Here is a 12,175-nt window from a genome sequence, read left to right as displayed (position 1 = left end):
CCTCTTTACACCTAGTGTAGTAATTTAAACCCGTGAAGACCAGACAGGCCTGCAAAGTGCTATCCAGGTAGAATGCTTGGTGTGGGTTTTTTCCCACCTGCTTCGCACAGATGCAAGGGACATCACCAGGTGTGAGATAATGGAAGATCAACTGTGGTAAAAATGAGCACATGTGAGAAGCTTTAAGTGAAAACCAATGAAATAACCTATTTTAACAGTACAACTTATCTCTCTTTTTGCAAAGTTTAAATGCTGTTTCGATGCCACTGGAGAAAATGGTTCGAGATGGTTACCCCGAGGGCAATCCTGCTTTTGAAGGTCCTACCTGACCTTGGTTTGGTAATGGTTCAAGTAACAATCCTACTATTCAAGCAAGCTGGAGTTAGGAAGAATGAAAAAAAGGTATAAACACCACGCTGGTGGGGAATTCCACCGGAACAAATAAGGCCCTCGTCCAGGGAAGCACTTATTTTTAAGCATATGAATAGTGCCTTACAGTCCAATGGAACTTCTCCCACGCCTGAAGCTGAGCATGTTCTTAAATGCTTAGTCAAACTGGGCCCCAGGTCCTGAAATAAAACCTTGTTTTATGTGATCCTGTATTGTAACTAATGTAACTTACTGTTGTGACAAGAACCCATATTTTTGGTATTAAACTGAATGACTTCCTTTGCCAGCCTTTTACACGCGTATGTTTCGAAAGACATGAATATCTTGTAAACCTATACTAGTTTTCAATGTGTCTAGTAGCACCTACCTGGTTCTCTCAAACTACCATATTATATTAACATATTATTGCATTTTTCCACAGATGGGTATGGAGTGAACTGTAAAAACAAGCATGCAATCACATCAATGCAGACTTATTTCTTTAAAATGTCATACTGTATATGATTTATTATGTTAACACTCAACCACATCATATTATTTATGTCTGTATATTTTGAAAAAAAGTGCTGCTTTGATTGACGTCACCCTTTTTTCTTAGAAATCAACAAGATAAATGTTTCAACAAAAACAATTAAAATACTCTAATATTGTCCTTAAAAGGTTTATACTCTTCTGATAAATAATCTGACACAGCACCTTTAGCTTCCATTTCACCATACTACATGATGTCATATTCCAAACTCTCCCTTCCCCACACAAAAATAAAATCCCAGGAGAAAGTCCTTCACAGCAGACCATCATGCTTTTAGGCTTCACAAGTCCAGCAACCAGAGAGAAATACTCTTTTGTCAAAGGTGCAAAACTCAGGAGCAAGACAAGCTCTGGCTAGACTAACTTGCGCTCTCCAGTGTAGAACCATTTCCAAGAGCTGTTGTGGCAACCTTTTTATTTCATTGGAAGAGGAAATAAGCCGATGGGCTTACAGTGTTTTGTTGTCATATTTAAGAGCATGTGATTTTTCAGCTGTCAATTACACAAAAAATTTCAGAAATAATCCAAACAGAGACTTTCACTGTGGAGCTAAAAGCATGGCAGGAATTCTCTATCATTCACGGTGACATAAGTTTGTACCTCACAAAATGCATAGACAGGAATTTAATATAAAGAATTAGTCCATTTACTGTATACACAAAACATATATCTTTTGTTTTAACACTTCTATTTTTTTCCTTTTTTTTTTTCTTTTTTCTTTTTTTTTTTTTTTGGCAAACCAACATAGAGAAGCAGCTCTGGAACTGCCAAATTAAAAACTGAGAATTTTAGCAACTCAATAGTATTTTTTAAGGATAGTAATCAAATGTGGTTGTAATTTAAAACCTGAGGCTGTGCACTGGTTGTTAGCTTAAAACTACCTTTCCATATAACATTGTGCTTCCATTGTATAACAAAGAAAAAATTAACAAGAACTAGAAAAGGTTGCTGCTGAACAGTGCTAGGACATACAGACAAAAAAATACTAATACATGTTATCTACTCAGAATATTGATTCGAGTCATATCTAAAGGGATATAATGGACATTAGAAAATGCTTACTTGTGACTGACTTAGCTACTGCCAAAAAAGTTAAATATGTATCAAATAATGTTTAATTGAATTTATTATATGCACTATATACAGATACTAAAATGCCTTGCAGTTGTGCCCCATGAACACTTCAAATTTGAGTAGGCAGGTGAGTTCATGTGAAGCAAATAAATTATAAAAACAGAAATTACTCAGAAAGATCTCTAATCTTCGCGATCCCGAAAAGCAGTAAAAGGGCAGGACAAATTTGTTTCAAACGAAGCACTATTATCTAACTTTGCAGAATCTGTATAGCTATTCAGCATGTTTTTACCACTGAAACATGGCACTGTTGTCAAGGTACCATTTAAAACATAACAAAACAAAGCAAACCAAACCAAACCAAATCAGTGGACTGATAGGTTTTTTGCACCAAATCCAAGCATACAAGAAACTATACTAAAAAGATTTCAGTTTGTGTTTCCTAGGGCATATGTTTCAAAAACAAGTTGCGCTTTGAATTATAGATAGACATGTATAAAACATTCTTTGTAAACTTCTAATCTTAGACTTAACATTTTATGTAAGTAAACTAGGTCCTTACCTAACAGTATTTGTTACGAATATTGTTCTATGATGTACTAGTAGGGACATGATAAAAGAAAACGGGAAAAGAAGAAAGCTGCGTAACATTTAAAAATGTAGAAAACTTGGATTAAGATGATGATTAACATTGTTAAGGCTGTATATTCAAGCACTGTATGTTAAGAGAGCAGTGGATATGAATTTTAGGCAATAAGAAATGTCCTGCTTTACGCATGATACTGTAATTATAGAATGATGATGTCAACAGCTGATTGTTGGCATAAACTGGCTACTTATAGCAGGTATGTGAGTTAATAAAGATAGCAGAAGATGGCAGAAATGAATTCTGAGAAATGATAGCCAGTTTTCTCCAGCAGTCAGCCTGATAAGTAAAACTCCAAGATTCTAGCTCTGCATCTAAATGAAATACTCTTTTTTCTCCTCTGCATTGACTTGGCTGCCTTCTGCATTGATAATGGCTGTGTCGGCATCAGGTGCATCTTCAGCTCCTTTTGCTTCATTTGTTAAATATGTTCCTGTAGGAATCAAGAGAACAGAAAAGAAGAAAAAAAAAGAAAGATTAGGGTTTTTTAGCTTTACACTGCATTATAGGAAGTACATTTCTAACAATGCTCCAATTGCTTCATGAATGGACAAATATTTTTACACAACTTTAGTAAACATCATACAGGTATGCTCAACTTTTTAATTTGTCTAAGTATTAATACTGATAATGCACATACACAAATTCAAGTATAGCCAGAATAAATTAAGAAAGTCTTTTAATAAAAATCCACTTCATCTAACTGCAGTAACATGCAATATAGTTTGCAATTATAGAATAAGTGATAAAATCTTGGTTATTTCATGGAACAGCTACCTGCCAAAAAAAAACCAAATTTGAAGACTTAGATATTAATAAATACTTATTTTTTAAAAAAACAGCCATTGATTATTTTTGTATTTTATTTTTTCATGATCGTATCTATACTTTCATTTTACAGAACTGTATCACAGTCATTTCCAGGAATTATAAAATTGAGATTGTTTTATTAACTGAACCCATTCACATTATAGTATCACAGATGTTTTTATGCTCAGAATATGAATAAAAAGAATTGTGTACAATAGCCAACTTTCCCTTTGTGAAAAACATTATTTACGTTGACGTAAGATGTATATGTGTTCATTCAGGAAAGTAAAACAAAAAAGACACAATTTCACCAGCTCATTAAAAATATCTTGTTTTTTCCCCGCACAATCCAATCAAATTAAACGGATATTTTTATCAGCCTATGTCTGCTAGCCATATGACTATTCTATCTAAAACAAGATTTAATGAGTTAATACCAACACTAATCTCTCTTCACTTTGGTTTTTTTTTTTTTCTGGTGGGGGTAGGGAATCAACTGAGTTTTAACAACTCATCTGCAAGCCATTCAGAGGTTAAATCTCACGAAATGATTTTGGAATTAACTAGGTCAAAATAGGATCACAGAGAAGCTTAGTCAGAACTCAGTGTCATTCCATCCCTCTCATCTCTAAAGGCGGGTGGGAGGGCGTTGAAAATGAAGGGAGTGGAATTCTTAAGGTGAAATCTCTGGATAAAGTAAAGCTTGGAGGAGGAATGAAACCTTTATTCCAGTGGGATCATTGGTTAAAGAGTCACTCATCTGACAACTCGCCACTGGCGTCTAATATTATCTTGCAAATATATACTTCAAGTATTAGCACAATTTATTAAAATGAAAAATCTTGTTCACTCAATATATATTGAAATATAAAACTATAAGATCGTGCCATCAAGTATCTAGAGCTAGAAGGATAAAACCAAAGGGCAACCTTATCTCAGTTTCTCTGAATCGCTGACTTGTGATATGACCTTGGGCATGTAACTAGATGTCCTTTGCCTTAGCCAGTCCACTGGAAAACTGGGTAAAATTCAGGGACTTCACTCGCAGCTGGACTGAGCTTTCGTATCCAAATCATTTAACTGATGGAGGAACGTGAAAGGGAACAGTAGTCCCAGCTGAAATCATACCTTGCTTCCCAAAGTGACTGAACTTCCACTAAATCTGTCTTACCTTTATGTCTTGCCAGGTATCGACCAAGGAGAATTATAGAACATAGTGTTACAAAGACAACTACAGCCACTATTCCTCCTATAAGAGCGTGGTCAGGTCCGGTCTGTCCAGCCAAAGCATTTGGATCTAGAGGGAGAAGAAAAAGCAACAGTAGTCCTACACAGACAAAAATTGTCTGGAAAATTCACAATACCAAGTTCTATACCGATCACCCTGAAAATAGGGCATTTCCCTCTTTAATATTCAGTGTGGTTATTCCCACTTTTACTACCAGTATCTTATCAACAACACAGGGCTGCTTGTATTCCCAGATTGTTAAAAGCCCTGAGGACATCACAGTTATGAAAAATGTTACCTTATTCTTCTTTGGCAGAGGTTATTAAATGGGAAAGGTTTCTGGGTTTGTCCTCACCATTTTACAACTGAAAACCTGGCCACAGCTATTTATAGAAGGAAAAACAAGGAATAGAGAATTGGGGATCAGATAGCATCAGCAGAATAGTGTCTGCATAATACATAATTTATAGAACTGATTCTCAGTGGGGATCCCTTATATATTCTCTTCCTCTCATTCCTATCCTATTGCACCAGAAATAAAAAGGCAGATAAAGTGCAGCTGTGCCAAGTTCCTCCGCACATGGCTGAGTCTGCATGAATTTGGTCAGATAAAGGCATCGGGCAACCTGAAAGATCATCACTCAGTCTCAAGCGTCAGTTTGCGAATTTACTATGAATATGCAATTAACGCCCAATGTGAGCAAGCTGTAATAGATATAACAATATATAAGCACGTTCATTTTACTAACTCTGCAGAGCACTAGGAATACTGCCAGACTCAAGCTTTCTGTGCTGGTCATTTGCCTGTTCTGTTGCCTGGTGCTTCACAAAAGTTGCAAAGAGGCAATCATGGGAAATGGCACTATTTAGGGGTGAGTAATTCTCTGGAGCTTTTGAACAATGAACCAACAACCTGTGACAGCCGACTAACCTGAAATATGCAAAAGAAGGTAAAAATTCAATCTAAGGATCATGGTAAGATTTCTATTTTAATGAAAATGCCTCTGTTACGAAGTAATAGTAATTCTCTGAAGATGCTATTAACATGTACTGTATGTTGCAATCAGTCTACTCTCGCTGCTTCAAGGGCATTTTCCTTGTAAGAGCTGTTTATATTCTACAAATAATTTGCAAACAACTTCTTTGCTTTTCAAAAGGGAAAGGCAGGAAAAATATTTACACAGAAAAAAGGGCAAGTCTGTAAAGATGATAGAAGGGCCTCTCTGATAATGCCGAGGAGGTGTGATTCCATGACCCCAAATCTACATTCTCCTGACCTGGATCATTGTATAACAGTAAGACGTATAGATACATCTACATACGCACAAGTGTACAGAAATATAACGTTATATAGATGAAATAATCATGCTTTCCCCTCCTTTTGCCTCTCAGGCACACTGAAACTACACGTTCAGGTTTGCTGGAGCACAGAGCGGTACAGCCACTGTTATAGTTCTGCTCTTAACAGTCACTGAACCTGTCAAGCACGACTTTGTCACTTATTGCTGGCTTTCTGAGCTCCCACATCTTTCTCTTCTGGCTGCTAAGAGGACTCTGGGGAAGCTGGCCACAGCACTTCTGTGGACATGACGGCAAATAGTAAGCATTGGCCTCAAAAAAGCTAGAAATACCTGATAAAGTAAGCTGTGCCTGCCCCGTCTTCCGTCTCCATGAACCTGCTGGCATGGTGCTGCTTTTGGCAGTGCTATGCTGAGTACACAGAATCAGTCCAAGTGGACATCGAGTCTATTTTGGCAATTAAACATGACCCCAAGTTCTGTGTGCCAGCAGGCTCGCAGGGAAAAACAAGACAGCTTAAATCTTGCCTCCCCAAAGCAAGAGCTTGGAGCGCGCAGCCATCCTTTCCCACGCCTTGCAGAGGTTCTGTTTTCTGCGGGGAGTAAGGAGGTGACTGCTCACTTGAGAAAATGGAAGATGACAGCTTGCTGCAGGATTGTCAGCCTGCTTGAGCCATCTAGCAAATTCCTCCTTCTGTGGTGCCTGCAGCAACGTTGCTGTAAACCTCCCCCCTGCAGCAGAAAGGCAGCACCCATTTGGGCACTAAGGAGCAGCCAATGTCCCCAAGTGCTGCGTGTGACCTGCAGGAGACGCTCTCCCCCATCACTGGGCCAGGAGGAGCATGAACGTGTTTTCCCACTAAAAGCTAACTCCTGCTAGTACACTAGCAGTAAAATTAAAGAATGAAAGGAGATATTTTAAGGGATAATATACTTCCCGATGCAGAGTATAATCCAGAGAAGGGTTAGCACAGCACTTTATCTAGAGGCATTTTTTGAAAAGCTGATTGCAGTGTACAGCCTTAGCTCAATACCCAGATTTACAACGTATCTCCTCTGTGAGCTTTAATAAACATTATAGATAAAAATACTCACAATACACTGAGATGAATACTCCTCTGTGTTTTATCCTCAGGTGATGTCCTGTATATAGCTATTCACTTCTCCTCTGACATACCTGATGTGACTACATGCAGTGACCTAAAGCCAGCATAAATATAAGGTTCCTACTCATTGGTGTGGATTAATGAGATTCTACTGCTGCTATGGGTTGAAATTTTTAACTTTAAAATTAATTTAGGCAGTGATTGGAATGCAAAGGTAGTATTATATTTCTGCTATAATCTCTTAACCTTGGTATCAAAGCCAGATTATATTGATAAGTATAGTTAGACAAGTTTGTCCATGAAAAAACTTGTGCATGACCTTTTGCCATTATATGACCACTGAACAATTTATTTGTTAAAAAGAAAAAAGGAAAGGAAGGAGAGGAAGGAAGAAATGGAAGGGAAGGAAAAAAAGAAAGATCCTCAAAAGTGGCCAGGGTTTTCTTGGAAACAAGCGTTTTTTCATCTCACAATGAAAATCTGTACAACATAAATAATATTATGAACAGGAAGTGCACCTCATAGAAATATTCTCCTCATAGAAAAATAATGTTAGTATTAAATATAAATATGCTCTACATTATGCATACAGAGTAATGCACTATACTTTTGCCTTTCATGAAATGACCTAAGCCCCACGAGTGAATTATAGATCTGGGGCTATCTATCATCTTATAAATAATTACTATGTCAAAATGTGCCTGAACAGTATCTGCAAGATAGAAATACAGGGGTTTGGAAACTATGCCATTTTGTGTTTTAGGTATTTATACAGTGAACATGTATAATGATCCAAGCGTTCTGGGCATTTGTATTAGCAACTCTCACAAAAGTTCCTGAAAATGCTAAGTGTGTGTTTGGGCACTGACCACTCTACAGTTTGCTTTCCAAAAAACAGAGCAGTCTTCAGATCATTTTAGCTTCCCATTATAAGTTTCGTGGGCTTCACCAGGTAAACTACCCTGCCACGACACACACACACAAAACCAGCAAATGAAATCTTAAGTATGCAATCGTGCAATAAATACTTACAATCCAGCCATTCCATAAAAAAAAAAAAAGATTAGTCTGTTCCTGTTTTAAATGTAGACTGTTTTTTTACTGCATGAGCACAGGCAGCTACAGTAGTTATGGCCTGAAACAGTGAAATTAGAATTTTGTAATCAGACTAGATCTTCTTCGAAGATCAGTTCTTTCTCTTTTATCCTTTAATGAGACTAAGGAAATCTTATAGCAAGATAATGACACAAAAGCTCATAATTCTCTTTTGTTTGTTTTTGTCCTAAATTTAGGAAGCCTCTTCAAAATACTGATTGCTGATGCTGTATAGTTGCACCCATTTTCACCTTCTGGGATTTGCCTTTTACTGTTTGTTCACAAACCTACAGAGATAACACATTTAAAATGACTAAGAGGAAAAAAAAAAGTATCATGCATTAAGAAATGAAACATATCAGATAAATCTTAGCCCTATTAAATAAGTAGAAATGTGCTTTTTATGACCTGATGACAAAGTTTCAGTGTAGAATATTTTTATATGAATACACATGTTAGTTAAGCAGAAAAATTTTGGAACAGTTTTTCATGCATTTGCATAAAGTATATGTTAATTATTCATCTAATTTCTTTTTCTTCCTGCATAAGTTTCCTTCTTACTTATGCATCGCTAACTTGACAAAGCAGGCTGCAGGAAAGGGTTATCTGACCCTTTCCTGAGCAAAGGGAGAACAAGCACATTTGAGAATGCTGAAATGGCATATTTTGGGGAACATATGCTCAAGTAGCCCCCTTTATTGCAGAATTTTATCAATGTGTATTTTTAGCTCAGGTGCTGAAGTTTAAAAAAAGTCACTCTGAGCATGAGATGTACCCACATTTGAGGCATTCAAAATAATAATTTGTTTTGACCATTTCTACTAAAAGAAAAATTGGAAATAAAGGTCTTAATTTGCTGCGGAGCTTAAATAGCTTTCATAAAATGAAGACATATTAAGCAGATGTATTATTCATAAATTACTGTTCCTCAAGGCCGGGAAAAGAACATGGATGTCCCATTTCTCAGACAAGCACTGAAAGCGCCAGCCTACAGTCACTTTTACTGATTTCATGAATAATCAATTTCTGAGGCAAAGTAGAACCGCTCCAGCAAGGGATCCTGAGGCATGGCTCCATGTTACAATTTATGTGGCAGAAAAATCTCTTCAAGTGACCCCTGCTTCTTTACCCATATTCAGAGATTTGTTATCACCCTCAGTACAACTTGCTAATCCTTCATACTTTTGCAAAAACAATTGTTTGAAGGGCCTGGCTCAAAATCAGATCAGTAAAGCAGTGTGCATTTTAGGGTTGGACTACTCAAAAAGCTCAAAAATTAAATAAACTGCTTTGTCATATTTAAAGGGTTGTTGAATTGTTGCAGATGAGGGCAGGGTGAAAATGAGTGGTGGGAGCCAGTGAACGTTTCTGGAGAAAATCTAGCAAGGAACCACAAATCATGAGACAGCTAAATCTGCACTACTTTTAAGCACCTTAGCCAGAGGAGAGTAAACTGCAACAAGCATGGGAAGCAAGTAGTTTTGGATTTTGTGAAGCCCACCAGTGAATGTAAGATAAATTAGAAATATTAGCCCTTGAAATTTCTCTGCATTTCAGCTTAATTTCCTAAGGAAAGACAGCCTGCATGATCATGCTCTTTCACTCTGTCCAAATTACTTAAGAATCCTGGATCCATTACATCGAGTTTTAAGAGACAGTAAAGATCTCAAGATTATTGATTTCCTATAACTAACCTGAAAGGACAGGTTGATGCAGGAGCTCAGACCTTATTAGGTATCAGAGAACCTATAGGAAGGATGCCTTTAGAAAAACCCTAACAGAGACAAAAGCTTCAGTCAAAATCTGTGCCAAAGAAACCATTTTTCATTAGAAGTTTCTCTCCATTGTGAGTACTTTGGTGTCCAATGTGGCACAGATCCTGTTTGAAGCTTGTCACATGGTTAGGTGGCATTTATAACATCTGAGCCCTTCATACCTCACCTTTTTCCCATTCCCCTCATACCCACTCTTCCTGCTTCTCTTCCTTCTTGTCTCATAACATGTCATCTCACACTGCAGTATTTGTATAATTCAGTTAAAAAGACAGCCAACCATGAGGCACAACCTCATGGGAAACCAGAGAAGATTTCTTTCTGCGGTTTATGGAACAAATTTTGGGGTTTAAAAGATATTTCCGCTAATATAATTCACCAGATTGAACCATAGAGTCCATATCTTTTTTAACCGTCCCACAAAGGTAAGCTTTGGAAAAAAAATAATTAACAACCCCCCCCCCCAAAAAAAAAAAACAAAACAACCCTCAATGATTTGTCTAACATGAGTAGGAAAAAAGACTAAAATAGGAATCTACTCACAATATGGATAGGTGGTAGAATGGGAGTGATAGCTGACAAGGTATTTGCTTTAGGAAAAGCAGCAGTAGTGCTGTCTGTGATAAATGCTGGTAAGTAGAATTTATCCATTTTAGCATCTTAATTTGGGCATCCCAGAGTTCAATTTCCCTTGCCTGGCCTGGAGTGCTGAAACAGGTACTTTTTATCTCATTTTGTAATATACCGCTAACCACTAAAATACATGTACATGAAACTTGTGAAAGTATTGTGAAGGGGGAAAAGAAAGTTTCTACACCTTCATTTAAATTGCAAAGAGTAGCTGCCCAAAGGGGCTGCTTGTGAAATTCATTGAAAATGTGTTTTGTTATTAACCAAGTCTGAACTTAAAATATGTGACAAGCTTCTTTTTCCTTCCATGCCTGAAGCAAAGAAGAACAAAACAGTGCACTAATATACAGCATATATAAACTGCTATTTTAATAGTAGAACATCATCAACCATAGAGAAGACAGGCAGAAAAAAATTTTACTTGTAAACCTTCAAAGGAATTGATAGCCTTTTCTTCCTGTGTTACTGCAGTAGCACATTTGGCGCATTTTGCCTCTAAGTGTTTTTTTTTCACAGTACTGAATTATACATACACTCCTATTAAGAAGAGCCCACATCCCAGAAGGATAAAAGTCCCACACTAATGTTTCAGCAGCTAAACCTATAGCTCCTTTTGAGGAGTTCATGTTGTTCTCATGTATCTAAGAATTCTTCCAGTGTAGAGAAAAATCCAAATGTCTTCTGATGTCTATTTGTAAGCAGGCGGTCCTTGTCAAAGGTAAATAAAAACACTGCCCATGCCTATTTATTTTGTAAAAGTATTTTTTGCAATGTTAGCAAGAGAGCTCTATACCTACAACATTAAGACAAAAAGTTTAACAATATTTTTCAGGGTCCTTAGAGCCTTGCTCCAGATTTTGTGCCTTGTCTCATTGACATAGTTTTTTTTTAAAAGGTTTTTTTCTTTTCTTTTCATTTTTTTTTTTTTTCCTTAATGTTGCTTTGAAAGCTCCAGTTTCCTAAAGGGAACAGTTCCTCTAATTAAAGCACATAAAAGACTTTTCTTATTGACAACATTATATTTTTGTCCATCTGTAGAGTCATTAATTGCTTCAGATTGTGTCTTTGGTAAAAATAACTGCAAATTCTTCCTTCATCCTATTTTCTGTAGAAGATAATTAAGTCAACTCAGGGTTTGAAGAAATATTTGCATCTTGTCCAGCTATAACTTCTGGCTACTGAAACAGAAGGCCATAGAGAAAGAGAAAACTGACACAGATAACTGTAGAATTTCCCTCTTAAGGTTCTCTCCCCGAATGAGTCAACTGTGGGCTGCAGCAACGGGCAGGTGATGACTTAACTCTGCTTCCAGCATTTTAATTTTTTGTCTTCTTGTGAAGTTCCAGAATGCTCACTGTCTTCATTGCAGAAAACAAAAGGAAACAGATTGAAGTTTGGTAACTTCAGCCTGTTAGATATTAAGGGAACAGGAAAAAAAAAAAAAAAAAAGGAAGAACATCCCTGCCTAGAAAATCAAGGTGCCTGTCTTCCTTCTTTATGACAAAAACCACATTTCATAAGTGTCATCTTTCCTCTGATGACTTTTCATCATTAAATATGGGAGGATCACTGCTCTTCTTGATTTTTTTCTTCAA

General features: G+C 36.9%; 1 protein-coding gene across 1 annotated transcript in view; it reads right to left on the bottom strand.

The window, feature by feature from the left end:
* Window positions 1-866: 866 nt before the first annotated feature.
* The window catches only part of CADM2 (cell adhesion molecule 2), a 215,706-nt gene continuing 204,397 nt past the window's right edge, over window positions 867-12,175 (bottom strand). The window contains exons 8-9 of the mRNA XM_009890102.1: window positions 4,623-4,748; window positions 867-3,074 (exon numbers count right to left, since the gene is read on the bottom strand). Coding sequence (XP_009888404.1) covers window positions 2,956-3,074; window positions 4,623-4,748 — 245 coding nt within the window. The 3' untranslated portion in view covers window positions 867-2,955. The remainder of the gene's footprint in view (window positions 3,075-4,622; window positions 4,749-12,175) is intronic.

The sequence above is a fragment of the Charadrius vociferus genome, unplaced genomic scaffold (genome assembly GCF_000708025.1).
Source record: "Charadrius vociferus isolate BGI_N301 unplaced genomic scaffold, ASM70802v2 scaffold287, whole genome shotgun sequence".
Lineage (NCBI taxonomy): Eukaryota > Metazoa > Chordata > Aves > Charadriiformes > Charadriidae > Charadrius > Charadrius vociferus.
This window is presented reverse-complemented; position numbering and strand designations above follow the sequence as displayed.